General features: G+C 47.2%; 1 protein-coding gene and 1 long non-coding RNA gene across 2 annotated transcripts in view; both read right to left on the bottom strand.

The window, feature by feature from the left end:
* Positions 1-3,898, bottom strand: part of SCHIP1 (schwannomin interacting protein 1) — a 138,309-nt gene extending 134,411 nt beyond the window's left edge. The window contains exon 1 of the mRNA XM_027464715.3: positions 3,787-3,898. Within this exon, the coding sequence (XP_027320516.1) occupies positions 3,787-3,795 (9 nt within the window). The 5' untranslated portion in view covers positions 3,796-3,898. The remainder of the gene's footprint in view (positions 1-3,786) is intronic.
* Positions 3,899-8,308: 4,410 nt separating this feature from the next.
* LOC110354122 (uncharacterized) lies at positions 8,309-13,630 on the bottom strand. The gene is made up of 2 exons (XR_011811476.1): positions 13,320-13,630; positions 8,309-8,871 (listed from the first exon to the last, which is right to left on the bottom strand). It is a non-coding gene; the product is annotated as an uncharacterized lncRNA (long non-coding RNA).
* Between the last annotated feature and the right edge of the window lie 11,612 nt (positions 13,631-25,242).

Here is a 25,242-nt window from a genome sequence, read left to right as displayed (position 1 = left end):
TTCTGGTAACTCCCTAAGGTGACTGGCAACCGTGTGGCCACCCCTCGGACAGGCAGAAGGCTTGGGAGCACTTTCCTGGGAACACATCCACATTTAAGTAACTCAGCTGTGTTCAGATCTGTCAGTTAAAGTTGGGCATGGAGGGCTGATTGCACCGATCTCCACATCCAAATACAATATTTGCTGACCTGTGCGAGAATTACTGGAGAACTTTGCCATGTACTCCTGATTTTATCAGTCTGATTTCTTACCCGGAAGGTTGGATGGCATTGCTGGTGTTGAAATGCACCTCAGCTACGCTTTGCATTTAACAGTTCTGTTGAACGCCTACATTTTATAGGTGTTTTAAACACTTATAATTTAATAGCCCTATTTAAACACCTCATTGAATTCTGAAAATAACTTCAGGTTTTACTACAAATTTCTTTTGCCGTGGAATGGTAATAGAGATTTAAAAAATGAGTTGAGTTGCCTGATCCAATATGTGCCACATTCATTCGGGGACAGAGCTTGTCACAGCTCTTTTTCAGTGCTAAGGCAGTAAAGTTTCATTTGCCTCCCTGCAGAGGGTGTTTTGCATACCATAAAAAAAGACCCTACAGCAGGAAAGTTTTCCTCTGTTCAGCATAACTATGCCTTTATCATCTTTTTCATTATGTCTCTTCATAATATGATAAATAATTCCTCTCCCTTCCTCAAAAACTGAACAGTTTCAGACTGCTGAGTGGTTTTTGTTCCCTGCCCTTCCCTGTTTAGCTAAGCTGTATGTATTTCACTCTGTGTCTTCCCAAAAACCAGCTCCTCTGAGCTGTAGTTGCTGGCAGGATGACTGCCTGCAGCTGAGGTGGATGCTGAAAGAGAAACACCGTCTCCAAAGGCAGCCACACCACCTTGAGGCCTGCTGCTTCAGGGTGTCTGTACACATGGGGCACAAACCACTCGGGCCCACGGCTGGGAACTTCTCTCCCTTTTGCCTCCCAACAGCTCCATCTAGATGGGCCAGTCTGATTTAATGGCCCATTTCGGCTCCTCCGTACAAACCACATCACGTTAGCCTGGTTTCACCAACACCATTTAATCACTGCTCACAGCTTTCCTGAGCACTGGTTTAGGTTGTCTGTCTTCACTTACCTGACATACCTCTAAATAAAGTATCCTCTACGTCCAATTGACTCTGTCTTTCTCACAGAGATGTAGAAGAGACCTCATCATTGCTCCTGCCCAGCAGGTCTCTCCCCTAGCATTGCTTTTCCTCAAAAAACACCCCACCATGTACTCTTTGAAGAACCCAACCGTACCAAGAGAAAACGTCCCCACATCCAACCTCTGCCGGATTCAGAGGCAGCAGGGCCCACCTCATCTGTCCCCCAACCAAAGCCCGGTTAAACTCCTGACAGCGTTGTTCTGTGAGAAACGTGAACACTATGTCTGGCCGTGCAAACCTGTTGCACAGGAGCATATTTGAACTTGGATAAAAACATATGAAGCTGCCTTCAGGTGGGCACTGAGCCCTTAGGGTCTCTCAGACAAGGCCAGGAGATGGTGGTGGTGGTGGGCAGCATCAGGCAGGGCCCCGGGGATGCACTGCTCTGCTCCACTGCCACACACACCGCTGCCAGCTACAGCCCAGGCTCTCCACATGTTGAATGCTGCTTTTACAGGGAAGTGTAGGCTCTGCTGCAGGTCTGTGTGGCAGCTACAGGCATTTTGAAACAATACGACGTCACCTTCAGAGAGCACACCAACAAACAGTGCCTTTTGTTTTCCTTGGCATCGAGGGAAATTGCTGCAAGTACACACACATTTTCCTTGAATTTGGCCACAGTTCTGTGTTTCAGGTCCACACAAACTTTTAAACACAAAGAGAACATCTAACCCATGGGTTTATAGAGTGTCCCTTTGGACTTACTAAGGTTACGTGAATCCATGAACCACAGAAGTAAGAACCCGCAGGACCCTTAAGTGACATAAGCCTGGAGTTTTAGGAGGGTAGGGCTTTAAAACAAGTGAGGGTCACATATAACATCTGTACTTTAAAATGCATAGTGCAAGCAGGCGAAAAAGGTATTTGGCACCATATTTGAGGCTTTACAGTGCTGCTTTGTGAACAACGAGTGAATTCCAGCATCTTGCTACTAAGGTAAATTATTTATGTACTTTTGTCATTTGTAAGACTGCCTATAGAGCTCATCAAGCCTATCAAAAGGCTGAAAAACTTGAAGCAGGCAATAAAGGGAATCAAAATATATTCAGCTTCAGGTAAATTAGATATTCCTAATGCATTTTTTTTTCCTGTGCAATTTGGCAAATTAGTTTACATTGTCTGACAAGTTGTCCTGGAAAACATAAAAGCTCAGATTAATTTTAGCTTTGTAGGGATTATAATTCAGTATTTGCTTATTTACATCCACCCACACTAGAGCTAAGAGCCATATCTTCTGTGCCATGTCAGATACATCAATACCAACATGCTAAACCTCCTCCTCCTCCTCCTTTCCCACTGAATTACGAGGAGCAGAGGATGCCACGCGGGGAGGTGTCCCCCAGGCAGGATGCAGCCTCACCTGCTGCCTCTGGGCCCCACAAGGAAATGCCTGTGCTACTATCCACAGACAGCTTTAACTCCGATGGGTTGTCTCAGAAATCTCTCCATCTACTCTCTCTCTGCAGAGTTAATAGCACCTTGTTTTATTTGTTACCCTGTGGTGTTTACATGTATTCGTTTCCATGCATTGCATTCTGATGGATAGCTTTTTAATGATGCATACAACATTTAAGTGGTCTGCTTGTAGAGAGAAGAAAATGAAAAAGCCTCATGGGCTATTTCTGCATTGTAGTGAAATGATGTATAGTTTTGCACCAGGTGTAAGCCGGTCTTGGGGGAAGTATTGCTAAAGGAAGAAAACCAGAATCTGATCTAAAAAGAGCTCTGATGCTAAATGCATAAACTAGCCCCCTTGAAATAAATCTTTGCCTATTACAACTACTGTCTTAGGAATGCCAAAAAAAAAAAAAAAAAATCAATCAAAGATTAATTACTTCATTTCTTTGACCACTGTCATAGCCAGGATTGGTCCGCGCAGCATTTCCTGGATGACTTCATACGAATCCAGCAGTCTGTACTGCACACGGCAAAATCCGTGAGGTTTTACGTGTTGACAAACAGCTGAACTCTGGGCTACAGGAGCCCTACATTGATCTGCTTACTATTCCAGGGCTCGTAGTTAGAATAGCTGAAATGCCTGCTGAATACCGAGGCTTAAAAGCCCTGTAGGGTTACCCCATGAACCATAGCCACATTTTTTTCCAATAATTGCAGAGCAAAAATAAAAGGGCAGTTAAACCTAGAGGAATTCTGCAACAGCAGCATGACCACTGCCCTCCAAAACCCCAGGCATTTTTCCGAGCACCGTTATAAATCGTTATCACATGAAGATGATGCTCTCATTTCTGAGCTTACAACATAATACAGTCTTAAATTTCAGTTCTCCTCATAAACTTACTGCAGCTCCGTGCACGTTATGAACTGCATCTGCTAATCTGTATTTGTGCAAGCCACCTTATCTAAAGGAAAAAGTGCTGCTTGATTTAAGATTCCTCGAGGAAATCTGTCTGTACATCTCTGGCTGGCAAGTAAAACAAACAGCATCCATGTCCCAGTAGGCATCCGCCACCCCCCGACATCGCTTCATTTAATTAGTTCTAAGGAAACTCGTCTATCCGAAAGCTCACAAAGCTGCACAAGAGAAATGCTTCGGTATTTATTTAGAAAATGAAATACATTACCAGACGCATTGTGAAGTTTCTGAGTCACCTGCAGGGAAATGAGAGAGAAATCTGACGTTCACGCAGTACTCCCGACTGTAGCAGCGCCCAGGCTGGCTTGTACAGAATAGCAGACGAGAGCGAAGCTGCAAACCTTGGAGTTGAGCTCACTCTATAGGCATCAGAAAACCTCAAAGAAAAAAAAAAAAAAGAGCCAGAGCGCGAGCGAGCGAGCAGCCCACAGACAGCGAGATGAGAAACTTCTGGCAACTCTCCAGCGCAGGAATGAATTCGCTGTCATTCAGAGACGTATAGCCATGGAAATGAAGGGAAACTCGGATTTACAGATGGGTCTGGATCCTGCTCTAATCGTTCTGCAAAGATGTGCAGGTTGCAGCTCAGCTCGTTTTATAGTGCTCATCCAGAAACAATGCTGGATCAGGAATTAACCAGCATGCTAGGTGCACGCACACACAAATATATATAATATATACATATTATATATTATATATCTACAAGCCAGGATGCCAGCACAAACTTCAAACAGGCAATTCCGTCAGCTATTTGCTGTGAAGGTTATTACATCTGGCACAGAGGTAACTCAAATTCCTTTTCTGTCTCCAGGTGGATTCACAGTGGTTCATAGTGCTGTTTAGGCACTGAAGCAAATTTGTTTTCAGGGTTTTCAGTAGTACCAGAAAGCTAAAATCCATTTTATAAAGATAATTCACATGTTTTCAAGCACATGGCAAAAAGTGTCAGCACATTGAAACTGAGCTTGTCCAAATATTTATGCTTTTTAAGCCAATAAAACCAGAACACCCAAGTCCATGGCTGAAATAACAAGAAATACTGCTAGTCACAAGTTTTTCATACACAAGTCAGAAGACTCCATAAGACAGAGGTAACCAAGATCACCTGATGTGTACACCTGGACCTGTAGAAAATGTAAAAAACTGTATTATTCATGAAAATGGGTAAGTTTGGTGTTTCTCTCTGAACCCCAGCCTCTGAATGTCTCAGGAATGCACAGCCTGCTGTGTTTAGATATTTTGCAGGCATGTATGCAAAATGAATGTCAACTCATAAAAAAAATTGTAAATAAACACTTCCTTGGCATGAAAAGGGAAAAGAGGCGCCACGCAGTGTGGGTTAAACTGCATCGCCAAATTCAGCTTCTTTTATTCCCTGCACTGATAATGCACTAATTTAAAATCTGGTTACAAGTTCAGACAGTGTCTTGGTAAATATAGCTACTAATAATTACAGCTCTCAAAATTAGAAGTAAGGTTCCTGTAGATTTGGATTGCCTTTAATTTAGCTAACAAAGAAGAGTAAGAAGTCAAGCTAGGCTAAATAACTGGAGGGATTCTCTATTGCTTGTTTTCTTCCTATTAATAAATCAGTCCTCTGTGGGAAGAAAATCAAACAGTAACAAACAAACATGAATTCATTAGTGACACAGAAGGCAGTAGCGAGGAAAACAGAAGATCTCAAAGACAAAGAGCAAAGTATTTGCCTCCTATTTTTGGATACACAGAAGCAGCGACATCCTTCATGTCAGTGTGGTGCGACATTGGGCTCATCTCTGCCAGATAAGCTCCCCCAAAGCTTGCTGTCTGGCTTGCATTGCCCATGGGCACTTTTCCCCAGGGAATAAGGGCGTTTCTGCGGGTGGATAGGCTGGTGTTAATAGCATCATTAGCCTGACGAGGTATGGATGATCAGGCATTTCAGAATGTGAAGCACTTGGTCCAGCCACGTGGCCAAAGCGGTGATTTGGACAGTCCACGTACCACCACGGCCAGTTTGGTGCTGGGTGCTCTGTCTAAAACCATTGGCAAATTCCACTTTGAAGATGGGTCTCGTGGGTTTTTCTACACAGTGCAGAAAATGGGTACGGAGCATCGATGGGAGGAAGGGATGGCTGAAACCTGGGAAACGTTGCACCTCCAGCTCCCATCAGAGCACAGGGCAGAGCTGAGAGAGGGTAGCTGGGCTGTCTGCTCCCCTGGGCGCAGGCATGTGGGTACCTTGCAGATGCTGGGAGTAAAGCAGGACTTTCAGCCCTGATTGATTTGCACCACTCTAACGACCAACACGACAACCGAGGAGCCAGCGCCACCATCTGCAAGTAACCTCAGCCAAAACTAAGACAAAGCATCAGGGCTGCAAAGATGGATGAAAGCTCTGATCGCACAGAGGAAGCGATGCCTGGGAGACCCGGGAAGGGAAGGATCATACATCTTATTTTGCCAGCTCCCTGCCTCTGCAGATGCCTCGTGCTGCCGTGGCACAGCGAGGCCCCACGAGGCCTTCCCACACATAGTGCCTGATGCGCACTGACCTCCAGCCCTGCTAACCCAGCACCGCCTCGCGACGAGCAGGAGGAAGAAATATTTTGCAAATATCCTGTCCCCAGCACTGCTCCCTGTTGCAGTGTTTGTGCATTAGCACGCCTAGTTCTGACAACTGTTTTGGTGTGTGAAAGGAAACATGGACTTTTCCAACGGGGAGGATGCTGAAGCTGTCACAACCCATCAGGGCTGCACGCTCCATGGTGCTGTGCCAGCAGAGAGGTGTGGGTGCGTTAGCTACACAAGGGATTTTCATGATCTGGAGTCTGTCTGAATTACATATAGCAATGAAAGTCTGAAATGTCTAATGTGTTCAGTATATATATATATATATATATATATATATAATTTCTCCTTTGTCTCCATGGGACCAAAGAGAGATCATTACCAATAGATAATGAAAGTTGCCAGGCTGATGAAGCATGTTTTGCTCCAAACTAATGCCATGTGAGTATTATTTTTTGTTGTTGCTGTTGTATTTGCTGCCTGGCAGTGCGCTGTGCACATTGCTTATCTTTGCCGGTGTCCCCCCACAACCACACCACCCCAGCTCACAGCTCCAGCACGTCATTTAGCTGGACACACGATTATTTTCCTCACAGCAAAGACAGAACTCAAAGCACCTTGGACTGAAACTGCGTTAAGGTCTGTGTTACACATTCTTTATGTGAGATTTCTTCCCTGGGCTTTGGATTTTCTGCCCCCAGACCCTTCACGAAGTGCCCTTCCTTCCCTCACAGCCGACTGACAGCCCCCACCTCCCCGCTCCGAGCAGTCTCACTAATGACTAAAGCAGAGAGCAATATCACTGAGAGAAACAAGGAAAATGTCTTTTGCACTTCTCCCATGCTGTCAAAAACTGGGCAAGACAGCTTTGCCTAGCATTATGCACTCTGTCACAAGGATTTGCATTTCACCAGTTTCCTGAGCTTTTGTTCATAATCACCTGTGTTTTGAAACAGAAACAAAAAAATAAAAACAATTCAGAAGAAGAAAGAAAGAACAAAGTAGACAGTGATGCTGCACCCCGGCTGAGCCCCCTCACATGCCAGTACATTGACAGAGAAGGCAAGTGACTTCCTCATGGCCCCACCATGACAAACCTGGGCAGCTGGGGCTCCGTGTGGAAGCGAGCTTATCCCTGGGCCCCAGCCCCAAACATCTTTAGGCACCTGATGTCGCCTGTTGCTTCTCCTTCCACCCATGAGACCTGAACTGGGCAAAACACAGCTACACGGCACCCACGGTGGCAACTTGTACAAAATCTTTCCCAGACACGATTGCAGAGGAAAGGACAAGAGGACTTTCTTCTTCTCAAGGGAAAGAAGCTTTGGGTGCCTTCAAATAATTAATAAGCTGAATTGCTCCATCTGTAAGATAATAATACCTCAATAGAAAGAGATCTGATTTTTATTATCCAATTTTTATCAGATATTAAAGTTAACTGCCAGTTCATATAGGTTAAAGAAGGCTAGGTACGATCAGGGAAGGAGGACCTCTTTCAATGAAGATACCAGGTCCAGAGGCAGAACCTGCTCCCTTCCCTCTTCCTGGCATCCCTGTCCCCTGTGGATCCCAAGGGACCACCGTGTGCCCACAGTCTCTAGGCCTCGGGCAGGAGCTGGACACATCTCACCCCGCTTTGCTGGGCCACCCACGGGACCTGCAGCTCCTCCTGGGCCCCTGGTTCCCTGCTGGTGAACGGGGACCTGTGGGGTCCGTCCCTGCCACCAGGAAGCAGGAGGAGAGCGGACTCGTGTCCCGTGTGCTGTGTCAATGCATCTTCCCAAGGCTGTAAGGCTACGTGGGGAATTGCTCCATGGTTTTAGCCAGCACAGGACCTAACAAGCAGACTTTCAATGTAATCTGGTTTTAAAAGCCTTGAAAGGCTGGCTAAAATGTGCTTATTGTGTACTAAAGAAAACGTATCCTATAAATAGCATATTAATCTTTTATGGAGATCAGCTATGGCTGGAGATTTTCAGCTACACACTCCTAGAATGCCAATGGAAAAGAAGAGCAAAGCTGGCTCTGTCCGCTCCAATCCCATCCCTCTGGGGAGCTAATTAGCCAGGAAGCACTTGCTGAAAATTTTCAGCAATCTCTTATTACCGTATCTGTTTGTGATTTCAACTCCTGGATAACACAGCCAAACAAAAGCTACTGGACGGCTCCAACAGCCTTCATCAGGTTTCAAGGAACAGGCTTTAATATAGTTAAAAATGCAATTACTGAACTGCCTCTCTAATTCAAATATTTTGCTAAGCAGAAGTTCTCTCATCCCGCCCGCGCTCAGTCGCTTCCAGACATATTTATCCAACAAAAAGGGCCCTGCATCTGGCTCGCTTTGGCAGCACCACACCAGGGTATCAGTCTGAATCTGCAATTCCTTTCAGAACTACAGGTTTCATTTTAATCCTGGAGAAAGCAGATTCCTAGAGTGCACAGAGACCCGCAGAAGACACCGGTGTCATCGTGGCACGTCATCATTTCCTGGTGTTACGCACGGGTTTCCATGCTCTCTTTTGTTACAGCACCATCCAGCTTTGCTTCTCGGAGACATCCCCGGGGTCAGGCATTCATTTCAGCAGACGGGAGGAGGATGTTTGAGGAAGGTGCTGCTCTGGCAGCCATGGGGATCACCCCTTGTCCTGGGGCACATGCAGTGAAACTCCTCTTCTGGTATGCAGAGCCCCAACTCTCCTACTCGTTGCTTTCAAACCCTAGGTTTTGCCTCAGGTTGCCTTGCCTGGATGAAAAAAGGTTTCGCCTGTGTCATGTATGAATGCATGAAATAGAAGTATTGTGTATTTGAATAAGCTTTTATGATTAAACAGTTAATTTGAAATGAAACAATTTCACATAGAAACACCTGGCAAATGCTAGTTTTGGAGAGGGGAGTACCTGGAGAGGACTTTGCGTGCTCCCATCTCCATTATCAGCTACCTTCAGTGCCTGCATTTTGGTGGCATGAAATCCCCCTCCATCCTCCCTTCAGCTTACTAAACCCCAATGTTCTGAAAGACTCTCTTGCCTAAAGCAGGAAGGGGCATTATTTTCTGAAAAACCACAGCTGGTAACACAGAGCTAGAATTTAGTTTCTAAAAGCAAAAGGTAAGTGGCTCCAGCCCTAATTTGCAGCTCCCCGTGGCTCGGTTTGGGAGCTCGGGCTGATTGATGCACACGTAAAGATTTACAATGCAAAGCAAAGAATTACTGATTAAAAGGAATCCACAGCATTTCAGGACCTTAATGAGTTGCTGGAGAAAATTAATTTCCATCTGTAATATATGCAGAGACTATGAGGAAATCTTAGAATTTAATTAATCACAGCATTAAAAAGTTATTGGATATAATTGTAAGTAAATACTGCTTAATTATTCTTCTAACACCACAACTAATTTAGAAGTCATTTCCCATGGCACTATTGCTGGTTCGGTTTGCTATGTATTTGTTGCTTCAACCACAGTTTAACCAATTTTTGAAATAATGGTACTTTTTCAACATCTCCATTGCAAAACCAACACATTTGTAGCACAAAAGCCCCTTACAGCCTCGGGGCAGTATGGTGCAAAGCCCAGCCTGGCTAGGAAAAGCAGCAGAAATAATAGAGTCGCAGTAATTTCTCTTTAAAGTCAGCACTGTCATTCCCATCTCTTTTATTAGTGGCCATTTGTAATTAAGTTGCCTGCCCAGTACCCATTTCAGTGACGCTTCCGTCCCTCCGATTTGCTTGTGAATCCTGCTCTATCTAAAGCTTTACGGTGCTCTTTCATTTGAGAGGCTTCTCAGAGCAGCGTGTAACGCTACATTGAGTGAGCGATGCGTTTTACAAGCTCATTTATCTCAAAAATATTTATTTTGAAAGCCCTTGCACTGCGCAAGGAAACAAGTGGAAGCGCTCTGCAAGCATTTGTCTTCCCGCCGGCCGCTCGGCAAGATGCCCTTGCTCGTTTTAAGTGCCATCCCTGCTGATTCCCACAGAGCTTACATCAAATCCAGACACTGCATTTGTCAGTCCCAAGAATGAATGGAAGACTTCAAAATGCCCTCCTGGTTCCTACTGACACCGGTTAAATTCTCTAAAATGCCTGCACCAGGCCCTTGCAAGGGAACCTGAAGTCTCAAGCCCATAGGCAGCAGCCACTGGAGCACTGCTGGAGGGCTTCTGGCTGCTATTGGGAGACAAAACCCTTAAATAACTGAGAGCAGACATCGCTGTACACTTCTGTAACTATCCTGCATGAGGAACACCAGCCCATCAGCTCTATTGCTTTAGTACTCTGAACTAAGTCCACCATCCTTGCTGAATTTTGAGCCAAAATCGATCTGGAAAAAAAATAATTGTCTTACTTTGGTACTAAAACTTCATGCTGGAGAGCAAACAGCCAAGAGAGGTCACCGTGCTGACTGTATTTATTAGCCCCTCCTCGAAGAGCCCCCAGGTGCCCTTCCCTGCGGCTGGGAGCAGCCCTCCCTCTGCCTCACATCTTCTGGTGGCTTCACTCCTGTTAATTATGGTTTTTAATTAGTTGTTAGCGGTGCCTGGGGAATAAGATAAGCGGTCTCTCCTGATTTATAAAATTTAAAAGATTGCATCGGTCTAAACAACATAAAACCTTAGCTCTCCACTAATTGCCCTGCCTGGAGCGGCTCCGGGATGCTGCAGCCCTGCAGCAGGGAGCTCCACTGCTTTTAGCAGCAAGAAACATTTTGCAGGGAATTCATGGGACTTCACAGGACTGTGTGATGTCCCAGCAAGCCCCCAGATTTAAACAATTTAACTTTCAGAGCCCTTGGCCTGAAGAGAGATAGTCTTATTTGTATTGAATTATTATTTTTTATTTTTTTTTTGAAACGAACTTTGCTGAAAGAAAAGCTTCTCTGATAAAGGACACCAACCACTATATAAACATAAATTACCCAGTTTTAAACGCTGTCTTTCAGCTCAAAGAAATGCCACGACTGCTGGGCAATTCCCCGGGGTGAGGCCAGGCACACAGCGTGCGGGCTGACACACAATAGCTGCCTCGCTGGTGAGGAGTGAAGGGCCATTTGTGGGATTTCAGCACGCGGGAAGACTAACATGTCTATTAAAAGAAAAATGTGAACTCCGGGTCTCTCATCAGGGACTCATTTAAATGCAATTTTGCTAAATTAGCTGCACTAAGGAGCCAGTGGAGGAAGGCTAACTGTAAACCCAGATAAAATAGCACTTCTTTGATAATAGCGATCCATATTAAAGGACTCCAGTGAATAACAGGTCATTAATTGGTAAACATTTTTTTAACCCAGTGTATCCTAAAACAAGCCCAGAACTCAGCACCTGGTTCTGCATCTGGCAAACTGAGGATTTCCCATATTTCAGTGAGGAATTCTGAATGCATCGCGTGTATTTAGACAGGGAGGGAAAGAGCTAGGGCCCCGTTTGACCTCAAACACTCGTGAGACTTCCCCAGAGAGGGTTGGGAAGGGGGAAGAATGCCTGGACAAGGGGATATGAGGCAGCACAGGGTTACCAAACAATAGGCACGATACTTTCTTGTGATGAATTGTCGGTTCCATACAGGTGTCTGTTAGATTTTGGCAAGGCGTTCACTCCTTGGTGAGCCAGGTAAATGGGAGAGCAGGGAAAGGGCTGCTGTGTGTAGTCCAGCCTTGCTCAATACTTGTTAAGGCTGGGTGGGATGGAAACCTTTTTTCTCAGAATCCTTCCCAAAGATGATAATTTGCCATGCTCCACCTGTTTGTGGAGCACCAGACCTGAAACCTTCCCTGTCGAGCATCCCTTGTGCCTACAGAGATGGTTATCGGCAACTGCATACCCCTAGTGCCGCCAAAATGATCACAGTGTGTGAGGAGCAACTGGTGGTGAGACTGCCTGATCCACAATGCTGCCATGGGAAGTCCCCTGTGAGCCACCCAGAGGGGGTCTCAGGGGAGAAGGAGCTGGTGCTGACACCATGAGATGCTCAGAGTTGCTTTGGGAAGCACAGCCAGCCCTTACAACAAAAGTGATATGCCCTAATGCCCACCTGAATATAATTATTTTAATTGGCTTACACTCCAGAATGCTGGCACAATATCCATAATTAATGGCAAGCGTAAGGAGGAACTCTCCATGGGATGTCAAACCATCAGCACCAGTGGAGCGAGCAGGGAAGTGGAGCTGTCCCAAGGTGACCCTGGCAGGGTCCTGGAGGCTGAGGACAGAGCCCACCACCCTGGGTAGGCAGCTTCCCTTCACCAAGAGCTGAAGCTGGAAGCAGGACCTCTCCCAGGCACAGAAAGCACCCACCCCCCTCCCACTGCCCCCATATTTTTATGGGAAAGTGCAGCAGGTCCAGGCCCTTCATGTGGCAGCCGTGCTAGGCTCTAAGACCAGACCTCCACATTTCCTCACTGCTGCGCATCTCAATTATACGTGAAACCTATTGGATTTCACTCTTAAGAGGACATTTCCTCTAATTTCCTAAAAACATTCCTCTCATTACTTCTTGAAATTTAAAGACGGCAACACTTGAAGACAAAAAAGTTTTTGTCAAAGCACCGGGCAGTTATTAATGATAATCATAAAAGATTAAGTTTTCAACATAATTAGCCAGTGACAGGTCAATAAAATCCCTAGGCCAGATGGCTTCTTAACTGAGTTTTCAAAGAAATTTGGTAATTATAGGAACCACCCTCAGAGATACTCAACTTTTCTTTTTAATGAAATCGCATAATGCCGGATTATGCAAGAAAGCCCAAGATGAGTTTCAGCAAACCGCACAAAGACCTCTGCACCACCCGTTTCTGCACGCCTCTTCACACCCCTCACCCCTGCAAGAGGCTCTCCTTTATCTAAGGCCGGAATCAATATGTTAATCCATATAGATCAGCCTGGATTAGCGCGAGAGACGGCTTTCACATCACAGCACCGATGGTTTTTCCTAGAGGCAGTCTGTTACTACACGCTACGTGACGGGCTAAAAAATAAATCATCACTTCAGCACGCAGGTATTCTGCTCTGCACCTGCCTCAGGACGCAGGTATTTTGCTGCCCTCCTCTAGCCCCATGAGGTTGGGGTCCTGCAGCGTATGGCAGAGCACGGACCATGGCGCCAGTCCCTTCCCCATCCTTCCCCCCTTAACCCCATACCCTGAGCACTGCAAGTCCAGAGGTGTTAAGACAAAAACCCATAGAGCTCAGAGCACCTCGACCAAGGTGTTCATGAAGGTCTCGTCCTTGTTCTCCTCCATCAAAGCCCAGGGCTGCAGCCTCACGAGGTGCAGATGAGGCTCACCACTGTGCTTACTATTTACTAATGAGTTCATTAATAAAATCAGAGCGAAGCCAAACCTAATGCATGACACCTTGTGTTATGGAGTAACAGGTGCGCAAACTTTGGATTCATTATAGTTTGTGTGAATTAAATGTCACCTGGGGAAAGCTCACCATACCAGTTCTAATTTAGAAAAATAATGATTTTTTTGAGCCGTGATAACATCTTTTCTGATTCAATTTCAATGCCGTGTTTGGGGAAGAGCCACCACCTCCACCGCCATCTGCAGCAAGCCGCACTCAGCACCTGCTCCTGGGCACACCAGGGAAAATGACACAGAGGGGAACAGGAGCTCCCAGCAGGACACTTCAACCACAGCAGCAGATAGCTACAGGCCCCCAGAGAAGCCCCTAATTAATCCTATTGCTATTTTAGATGGTAATAACCCCCATCAGTAGTTAAAGCTGGTAGTCCAAAACACAAGCATGCTGTTGCATATCATGTGGGCAGGGTGTGGGGCTGTGCAGCCAGGCTGAGCTTGCAGACCCCGAGGAAACATTGCAGAGAGCTGAAGGCGATGCAAGTGCTGTTGACGTGGATGGGGATCTGCAGCTGTGCCTTCTTCAGCCTCACCTTCATCAGGATTTGGGCCACTTTATTGAACAAATTCTCCACTCGGCAGCAGTTTGAATAAAACCTGTCCCTAAAGTGTAACCCATAGGTTTCCATGTTTGTTTTAAAATGCTAACTGTATGCCACTGGGTTCTTGTTTTTCTACCAGCTCCTGCGAAGAATCTGCCCTTTCTCTGCACAACCACTTGTTCTTTACAGAGCTCTGGGTTTTATTTTATTTTTTAATTTTCACTGTTTTATCATCTCTCCATCAGACTTGCCTCCTGTGCCTGTATTATCGAACAACCCCTCACAAAATTATGTATGAAACAGTCTGTTCTAATGGTTTGGATGCAAGCCATGTACAATACCACGAAGTCTCTCCAAAGTCAAACTCAGAAGACCACCACCACCCAACAGCTATGGCAATACTTGCTTGTTTTCATAATTTGCTGCATGATTCAAGTACCATAGAGAATAGAATGTTATCAGCCAAATAAGGGGCAATTTATAGTTACACCAGATATTGATAGAAGTTAAATGGAAGACTCAGTATTTAAAAAATAGCCACTTGTAGGAGAAGATAGCTGGGGACTGGGGAGGGCTTGAATAAATGTGCTTGTGGATGCTTCAGAGCATAAATCACCGTGGGTGATAATGTACAGAAGCAATGTTAAATAACACGTTAATTCATGTATCAAAGAAAATTGTGATAGCTTCTTTATTACATTTGTATCTTAGCTCATTAGGGAAACGAGCTCTCCTCCACCGTGAAGCAAGCGAGGCATTTATTGCTGCTGACATTTCATCAATGCCAAGGTGAACCAGTCCTCACTTCTGCAAACCCTCGCAGCCCTCGTTACGGGGACCGATAAAGATTCATGCACAAACCTGGAAGTGTCTGGAAGGAAGTAAGACGTGTGATGAACTGAGGTTTGAACAATAAATCTGTGGCTGACTGACGACAGCTTGACTGTAGTGTGCTAAATAGGGCTTTATAAACTGAAATGCAAAAGACCTGAACTGCAGCATGTGTCAGCAGTAGGCTGAGCTAGAATCGAATTTGTTTTAATTCACGATTCTTATGCCGGCGGTGAAGATGCAAAGAGACTTCCCAAACCCACTTGTTAAAAACACCTCCGTGGCCATCTCCTCCTGCTTCTCTCGTGAGCCTGGCTGTGCCTCGTGCTCCACAGAAGGGAAGGGGGGAAGGCCCCCTTTGTAATCAGCACCCAAAGTCAAGCTACGATCTCTAATGCCCTCATCATAGCAAATCTACTGATCCGCCTTTGTCTTCTGAACAATGGGCATTAATTCTCCCCTGGGGATACAAAAAGCTGCCTTTTCCCTTGATTTTCACCTGCAGACGGAGTCCTGTGCAGCTGCTGATCACCCAGCCCCAAGCACAGCGCTACGGCAGGGGAAGGGCTGAGCGGGGGAATGGGACAGGAGGGGAGAAGAAGGAACACAAGACTGTCAAAGTCATTTTCAAGAATTACTTTATTTTATATTTATCTATAATCACGCATATACATATGTACACGGTCTTTGTCTTGGTTTCTAGGCGTATGTGTACAATGTATAGGATACAGGGTGCATCTCACCAACTTTCTCACTCTCTCATTAGGAAAGCTTCAGCTCAGAGCTGGGAGGACGTCCGAAGGTTGGGTGCCCTGGTGCCATCTCCTTCCCTCTGCACTGAGTCACAGGAGTGCATTCAGTTGTGGCCCAAACCTATGGAGGAGGAGATGTGCTGTCGGGCACAAGGACACGCTCCAAGGCAGCGAGTTTTTACATCAAGTTCTTAAACTGCAGAGGCAAAATGTCTAAAGAGATCTACCTTCAAACAGGATCTTCGCAGGAAAAGATGATAAGCATTGGAAGCTCTGCATTTGGGGCTGTACCTGGGGGAAAAGCTGGTGGAACTCAGGCAGTGCCATTTCAAAGAATAATGTGGTTGGACCTGGTCTTTCCCAAGCTGCATCTCCACGAACTATCGTGGGGCAGGGGGCGCCTGGCACTGTGCCCCCACGTGTGACTGGAGGGATGCTGCGTTACCTGGCTATAGGATAAAGCACAGAAGGTTTTTGGAGTAGCTAAATGTCTAAATGACTTATTCCAGCGACAAAACAGACAGAATCTTCCCCCTAATTAATACTTTTCCTCAAGTCTCATAATTCTACCCACTGTTTTAAGTCAAGCATTCGTGTCAAGTTCTTTTGATCTTCCTCCTCAATTACAGTGAGCAATTACCCCCTCCGCCAGGCTCCTCAGCCACCTAATCGCTCTTATCTCGTCTTTCTCCCCGAATCTAATCCTTTCGGCTTTTCGGCAGCTCTCTGCCAAGACAGTGCTGCACGTTTCCCAGGAATTCAGCAACCATATGTCACACCAAGGACTCCACCGCCATTAGCGTTCCCTCTCGTTTGCCCATCAATTAATTTCGGAGGCGACGTGTGCCCTATCGTGGCTCGGATCTCTCGCCTCCAAGGGGCCTTAAAGCCTCTCTCATCAGAAACATGTTTGCTCCGATAGCTGTATTTATAATTTTTCCTCCCAGCTGAGGAGCGTTCAATCTTTCCTCCCGAAGCGATTAGCGCTGCAGAGCCTCCCTTCAGAGAACCCCCGTGGAGCCGAGGCGTTTCCAGCCCGACACCCGACAGAGCCGTCCCTCCCCTTCCCACGGCAGCTGACAAGGTGCCGAAGCAAGAAGCTAAAAACCATGCATTTTTAATAGGGTAAAACTCATGCAGTCCCGGGTTTCTTCGCTAAAGATGGGACGTGTAACGGGATCTTATTTTTACACATAATTAATGACCCAATCGTCATAAAGAGAAATTTTGCAGTAGGTCAGGAGTCAGTGAGGGAAATGGAATAATATTTATTCAAAAGCAGCACTCTTCATCCCTCATTTCTTCTTCTCAGCTACTAAATGAGCGCGTACCTAAAATACAGCATGCTGCCTCATTGCACACATCAGGTTCATAACTTTCAGCATCCACAAAATTTGGGGTTATTTCTGCTGGAAAAAATAGTCGCAAGCATGTTAGCTTCTGCAGATTGCCATTATTTAGGTAACTACTCGGAATGTATTTAATACACTTGAGATGACTGGAAAAATATTACTTACAGAAAAAAAAAAAAATCTGCATTATCTAAAAAGACAAAAAAAAATCTTTATTTTGTGAAAATGTAGACTGAACAATTGTCTTCTGCTGTTTTCTGTTCAAACGTTTACTGCTTTTTCCCTTTTTATTCCATTTATTTATCAGAAGATGAAGAATAGGGGGAAGACAGTGACATGGCATAGACCACAAGGAGAGCCCATGTCAAGTGCTTTCCCTTTCCTGTAGGCACACAGTTCAGAAGCCAACAGCTCTGAAATTTTAAAAGCAAATGTTGTTGACTCCAAACACACAAGTTTTGGCATTATCACCAACACAAAAATTAATTTATGTTCTTAATCACACAGTAATTCTGCTCTCACAATAATAATTCATTGAATCAATTTAATTACGGACTCCGGGCCCAGCAATTACAGAAATTATTGCTACTGCGAATTTTCTAATTGTAAGAAGAATTTCAGCTAAATAAGATGTGCAGAGGCAGCGGCACGCGTGTTACTCGCATGTAGGCCAGTTAATAACCCATGCTGCTATCTCATTAAAAGCATTCCATTTTTCACACCACATAAAACCACGTAGCTTAGGACATGCCAGCCAGTCCTGGGTGTGACAAAAGCAGTTTTGCCTCAGGTGTGGATGCAGTCTGATGATCCCTTTCTCAGCGGTCACATCGATCCTGTGGTTCTGTTTGGGTACTACAGGAAAAGCTTTGAATCCACCCAGAAAAAGCCTCCTCCTTCCCCCTGCCCAGGTTCTCACAACGTAGGGCAGGTCCTGCTCCTTGGGTGGAGGCGGAGGTGGGAAACGGGTGGGAACCACCTGAAGGGGCTCCTTCCCCTCTGTTATTTATGCTTTGTACCCCAAATCGCCTTTATTTAATACTGCTTCTACAGGTTTCCTTCAGTTTTAACCCGTGTGCGGGGCCGTCAGCTGGTCCAACTGTTCTGCCATTAAACACAATTTTATTTTACAGCGCACAGATGTACTCCAGTTGAGTTGCTGCCAGATTTTAATGATAATCTCTCTTAAGAGCCATTTAGCGAGGTAGAGGTGAAGTCTCGCACTGCAGCAGAGAGCAAACCAGATGCTGTGCTCACGTTCTAGTTTTCAATTACACGGCTCTGACCTTCACCTGTTACTTGATGTCAGCCTCCAGAAAAAGCCACGACGATCCCAGTGTTTGCTGGAAAACTGTTCATTAATATCAGAGTGACCAGCATCATGTGCATCTTATTTTAAAAACACCCCGGTGCCACCCGGTGTCCTAGATATCAAAGGGAAGAAGCTCCACAGAAGAAGCCAACAAACGAGACACGAGTGCATGTAGATGAAAATATTCAGCCTCTGCAGAGCGCTCTGGATAAACCCTAAATTTTCAGGGAAACCACAGAAGGAAAAATGAACTTAAACTAAATCAGATCCATTTCTGCCCTAGCACATGCCCTTGGGTTCGGTCAACAGCCCCCCAGCTGGGCCCTGAATGAGGTCCTTCCCTTCAGCCTCTGACAGGCTGTGGATTTCCCAGCGCAGGACCCGGGTTTCCAAGGGGCAGACGAAGCTCCGATGCGGTGGCGCTTGCAGCTCCTCGTGGCACGCGAACATCTTCTTCCTTACAGCCCCACACTGCCGAATTAATTTAATACTTACAAACCCTTGCAGGGAAATAACACAGCGAGCGCAGGAATTTACAGGAGATGTACAAGGCAGCTGTAATCAGAGCCATCTCAGCAGCAACACCACGTAATTTGTGTGTCATCTTTCAATCACAGCTCCCTTAATGCATCCTTGAAAAATGAGGACGGCATCAGTCACGGCAGATTTAATAGCCAGGTAGATTTATACTGGAACAAAGCCAGAGGCAACTTCACACGCTAAATAGCAGTGTTGGGATTATTTTAAATGCTATTATCCTGCTCAGTTTTGTTTTTAAACTGCATTAAAAACCCCCAGGAGATTCTGCAGTATTACAGACCCTTACAAGAAAAAAAAAAAAAAAAAAGAAAGAAAAAAAAAAAAAAAAGGAAAGAAAAACCACACAGCATTACCAGAAACATTTACTGAACTGTGTTTGTTAAAATAAATCTGACAATTCCCACCTTGCTCGTGCTTAGCAGGTGGCAGGGAGGGAGGCAGGCGCGAGGAGCTGCCACCCTCGGTGGTCCCAAGGAGTGGAAGTGGGGAGCAGGACAGGAGAAAGTCCCTGCTAAAGCTGGCGACCCTTTAAAATAGAAAACCCTATTTTGCTCCACAGAAGGAGATGTGTGGAAAATCTCTGCCTCCTGGCATTTCCCCGGGAGTGCCCACACACCTTCGTGATGTCTCCTCCCTGGGAAGCTCAGAAATTGGCCACAAGCATCTGTCCTCACACCACAGTCCTAGAAAACCGAACCTTGTTAACACAACTTTCTACCAAGTTTTCAAACCAATGTGTGCAAACGGAAGGAATTTACCCCAAAACAGTGCAAAGAGCAGTGGTACGGCTGGAGCCACCTCTTCTGTGTGGGGAATCCCCTGCAGAAGGGGGTTTGCACATCTATACACTCAGCTCGTTTGCCACCAGGGACAACTCATCAGGAAACCTCTGGTGTGGCAGTTGTGAACCCCCTTTACATGGGTCTGGGGGCTGCGAGCAGACCTCTTTGGCTCTCCAGGAGCAGAGGCAGTCAGCGGCTGGCCCCCAGCAGGGAGCCTGCGGGGACGGCTTCCACTTAAGGCAAATGATGGCTGTGTGCTCTTCAGAGAAAAAAAATCCCAAGCAAATAAAATGCATGTCACCTGCAATCTTAAACCTGACATCCACTCTATTTATTTTTCCCTCGGGATTTATCCCCCTTTAAATCAATGCCCTGAAATTACAGCCTTCCCATGGGCGCGCAGATCCCATAAATCTCCGACTTTTAATACTACTTTATTTCATGACTGACGAGCGGCAAGCCCTGTCAGAGGGGATAATTAAGGAAGTTATGCTCGGTGTCACCGGACGGTGCTGAGCAGTGCTCTCCTGGTGCCTCTGCTCGCCTCTCGCTCCCCAGGAGGCCCCGGCTGGATTTAGGGCGCAGCAGGCAACGCTGTCTGGAGCCACCCCACCTCCCTCCTGCCCCTGCTCAAGACCTCCCATTTGGGCAGCGTCCTGCATACACGATGCACAGACCCACAGGAACCCCCGTGGACCTCTCCCTGGCTCTCCTCCAGCTCCTCCTGTCTGCATTTCACCCAGGAGCGGAGTTTAATGGGATGGCACAACTGGAATTTTGAAACCCGAGCTGTATCCGTCAGGAGATTTAATTCTGATCTGCACAGATTTGCCTACAGAAGGACTTGGTGTTGGGGTAAAGCACGTTCTCCCCAAATTCCTGCTCATCAGCTTCTCTCCCCATGGAAGCCCTGACACAGCCCCGCAGCCCCTTCCCTCCCTGGGACTGCTCTCAGGACCTGCTCTGCGATGCTGGGCACATTTGGCCAGGTGCTGGCTGAGCCAAGCAGAACTGAGAAGCCATCCAAGCTCAGGACCTGTTGCCCTCATCCTCTGCTGCCCACCCAAGTCCCTGGGTGGGATTTTCTGGGGGATTTCTCTCTTTTTCCCCCAAAACAAGCACCAGCGGCCAGACAGGGAGCTCAGCTCTCAGCTTGCACTTTGCCAAAAGCCCGGCGAGCTCAGCTCGCGCAGCAGCTGGGGCTTTCTTTAAATGTCATTTTTAATATTTAATCACACTGGATGGCCTCAATATTTACAGCATAAGCCACTTCATTGGGAAGTTAAATATATCGCCGAGATATTTAAGGAAACTGATTCAGAGCCACATAAATGTAATTGCACTTAACGTGACCTGGGAATGAAATCACACCCAGTTCACTTTCCTGCAGGATCCTTAAACCCCGTTTTGAACGCGTTATGCTAAGTCCATTTCTCTCAGTGTGTTTCTGAGGCAGAACTCACTAACGCAAGAAACCCAGAGCACTGGGACAAAAAAATAAAAAATAAAATAAAGAAAAAGGAAAAAAAAAGAAAAAAAAAAAAAAAGAAAAGGAAGAGAAGTAGGATGTTTTTCTGTGATTTTTGGGCTGGTGTCGAGTCATTGCTACCTGGCCCAGGGGCTTGCTGTGGCAGGGGCTGGCTCTGCCCACGCGGGCAGCCCTGGCCTGGTCTCAGCACCCAGCAGGAATCGGTGCCAGCTGCTGCGGGAGGAGAGGATTTTCACAGCTGCTCCCCGCGAGGAGCAGGGCAGGATCAGATCTGCCGCTGATTAATCAGGAGCCGAAGCAAAACCGCCAGCTGTGCCAACGTCAGCTCTGCAGACAGGCTCCTAACAGTTCGGGGCTCACGGCTGCCAGTAGCTTTTTCTGCATAGGACAGGAAAGTTTCAAGTCCAACGCAGCCCAGAGAACTGCCTTGGTTTCTTCTCGCCTGCCCATCACCGAGAGATTTGGGCTGAGCACCCCGCTACCCCACGGGATTTACCATTCTGCAGCTTTATTTAACAGGGAAGCGGAAAACTGTCAAATGTTTTATCGCCTGTGGCAGTCAGGGCACGATACGTGCTGATAGCAGCCCAAGATGATAACGCAACGGCATAAAGTCATGCTGGAAAGAGAAAGGAATCCAGAAATCTTGGCTGGTGATCCTGCCTCCCTTTGTAATGAGCTCCTGCACCAGCAGGGGTGAAATTGCTTGCCAAAATCACATGTAATTTATCCCGTGTTTAAACACACACTGGCAACCCAATTACTGTTTTCAGGCTCGCAGAGTTTAACATATCCCTGAGTTATTGAACAGAAGCTCGCTCTCATCTCCCATAACGGGTGCCTTAATGGGTTGTGCCACCCCGCAGTGCCCCAAAACCCAAATCCCACCCAGAACACGCGGATTTGCTGGGGAACTCAATTCCTCCATCTCCTTGAAAGAAATGGGAGGAAAACAAGGTTACCTTCAAAGACACCATCTAGATGGACAACTGCTTCTTGCTGCACCCACACCCACGGAAAAACCACAGCTGTGCCAAACCAGGGGCACGACCTGCTGGGGCCTCCGGGGGTCTCGGAGATGATACAAGGGGAAAAAGAAGCCAAATATCAGCCAGCCCGGATATTTCAGCACAGGACGGAGCTCTCAGGCACACGGCTTCCCCTGCCATGTTACTATGGTGATTTCGCGATGGACAAAACCCCACGATGTGGCCGTGAGCCCCAGCTCCCAAGCAAGATGCTCATCTGCCCATTAAACAATACCAGGGTTTGTGAGTAATAATCAAAAAGCAATTACACCACACACAGACCATCGGAGCTCACCCCACCGAGCGTGAAGGTCAAATCCATTATATTAACTAGGTATCTGCCCGCTGGAAACCCGCAGCTTGGTGGACAGAATCATTACTTCTGGCGTTAATAATAATGACAAGGATCGCCAGCACTACTTCAGTTACTTACACCAACGAGAAATGCCATAAATATTGTACTAAATCACGTGCAAGCAGGCTGCATGCAGGAGATCAAACTGTATGAAGCTACCATGCCGTAGAAAAATATGTATATACACTTTAAATATGCTTTCCATACTTTATAGAGACACGGTGAATTTTGCTAACTGTTCAGGGACCCAGATTACTGAGTATTTAGGACCCAAAAGTACACGTTTTGGCAGTTAGTGCTGTACTGGGAATCACTCCTTCATTACAAGGTGCTGGTGATGCTGAGAGATGCTGGGGTGGTGTGACGGTCTTTTTGTGCTGGGGTCTTCCTCATTTTCTTTCTGCCAAAAGGTAAAGCTCTCTGCAAGGCTCCCAGAAGAGTTTGCAGGATTCCCAAACCTGTTTCCCACCGGGAGCAATGTGCTTGCACAGGCAGGGCTCTGTAAGGGGGACACCAAAGAGGAGCAACAGCAGGAGGCAGGCAGCAAAAAGGCAACAGATGGCCCAGACTTGTCGGAATTACAGCCTGTGGTACAAGCAAGAGCTCGCCATCATCCTGCCCAACAGAAGCAGCTGCCCTGGTGTCCTAAATCATTTGTTTGCCCAGCCTCTGCCCCCATCTCCCCTCAATCCTCTTCTCCCGGGAGATGCACGCAGCATCCTCGGGCCGGGCAGCAGGGTAAATTCCTTCAGCAGCACGTGTAATTTCATTACTTGAGTGACAGCAACCCATTCACTGCCTACACCGGGGCCACTATTAAAGCAATTACCTGGGATCGATGCAGGACGGCAGCAGATTTAAATCCTGCCTCGCAGCAAGGCGCTGGAACTGCTGCTCCAGACAGGTCGAACTCGTAACACCGTGTTCCCTCGGAGGCACCCAGCTGAGTGCAGCCTCTGCAAGGTCCTCGCTCATGGATCTATATAAAAACACCCTTAAAAAACCCAGTGAGGTCGTGTTGCTGCTGTTTATTCCTGCCGAGCCCTCATACAGGCAGTGTGCATGATGCCAGGGTGAATGCCAGCTCTGGACTGGGCCATGTCCCCCCAACAGCGAGCCGTGCACCCCAAAAAACAGCTGGTGGGCTTCAGGGTAGTATAGAGATCGTGAATTTTCTTTTATGGGAACTGTCAGATTTCTTGTATTTGCAGAAATCCCTGGGTAAAGACGAGCTGCACTATTAGTGTTTAAGATGTCCCGTGTTTCACGCATGCTGTGACCTGTTTGCCCCACGGCCCCAGGCCATGCAAACACTGTGGCACCCGCATGAGCTGCCCAAGTTTTTTGGCTTTTTGCCACTGACTCAATGCTCTCAATGAGGTTCTGGCTTTCCAGGCGTACTTGGGTTCACCAAGGCACCGTCCAGGTGAGTTCAGGATGCTCTGTAATGCCTGGGGAGCTGCTGGGCACTGGTTATTTTTGCAGCTTCCCACTTTACGACATTCTCTGGTTCTTCAAACTGTTATTCAGCGTTTCTTGCCTTATTTGCAGACTAAATCCCTGCCTGGTGATGGCTGCCACGGGGGCTCAGGGTTCTCTTTCCTCCTCCCTCCTTCCCCTCCCATCCCTGAGCCCTGCAGATACCAGCAGCCTCTTGCAGGCACCGTATCTGCACATCTCAGGCGCGTTACGACGGCGGCGAATTGCTTCCATGTGCAAAGATCAAGACAGCTTTAAAGGGGAGGCTGCTGGCTGCAGCTGATCCCATCGCAAGCTTTTGCTAGGCTACAGCTTATTTTATGGTAGGCCTTAAAACATCCCAGCACCTTACAGCGAGGGACCTTCACTCAACGGTGTGAGGTTTGTGGATGGAGAGTACCAGCAGAGTACGGTGGCAGAGGAAACCCCAAATGAGCAGAGAACCCCAAACCCAGCAGAGAAAAGGAGGCAGAGGAAACCCCAAACGAGGAAACCCCAAACGAGGAAGCAAAGCGTTTCGCAGAAGGCGGGCTTGGCCCTGGGAGCCCGGCGATGATGGGAGGGAAGGAAGGACGTCATCCAAAACAACAGCTAGGCGGCGAGGCGAGGGGATGAGAGGCAGCTCTCCCTGCAGCAGATGGTGCAGATGTTCCTCTTCATCCACCCTCCATATGTTCAGACGAAACCCAACAGCTCTGCAGCTTTACTCTGGTGGAAACGGCGCTCTACGGGTGCACCAGGTGCCACGCGAGAGGCACAAACACACGGCACACATCACGTCTCCTCCCCACCCATCACCACAGCTCATCTTGCCAGGCAAGGAATCCTCCTGGGGCACCTGTCCGTGCAGAGATGTGATGGGAGGCTCAACCCAAAGGCCTGGGAGGAAAGGAAAACGTGATCTGATGCAGACCAGGCGAGGAGTGTGACCGCCAGCCACCTCCAGCAGGTCCCCACGCCAGGGGGATGTCAGACGCAGCACCTCTGCTGCATCCCTCCCAGCAGCCAGTCTCTCATCCCCGCCAGGAGCCCGAATGCCAAACTGGACATAAAACGCGAGGCTGCAGCCCCCGCTCTGAAGCCTGCTGCTCATCACAAGGCAGCCGGTGATGGAGCCTCACAGCGCTGTAATCTGGTTTAATGGATGGCGAGAAGGGTGAGCTGGGCTCCGGCCAATTCGGAGCACTGAGCACCTTGTGCCTCCTCCGCACGGATCGATTTTCGCATTGGGTTTACAGGCGTAATTAATATTCATTCAGGATTAAGCCGAATAAGATTCCCAATGCATGAAGA

The sequence above is a fragment of the Anas platyrhynchos genome, chromosome 9 (genome assembly GCF_047663525.1).
Source record: "Anas platyrhynchos isolate ZD024472 breed Pekin duck chromosome 9, IASCAAS_PekinDuck_T2T, whole genome shotgun sequence".
Lineage (NCBI taxonomy): Eukaryota > Metazoa > Chordata > Aves > Anseriformes > Anatidae > Anas > Anas platyrhynchos.
This window is presented reverse-complemented; position numbering and strand designations above follow the sequence as displayed.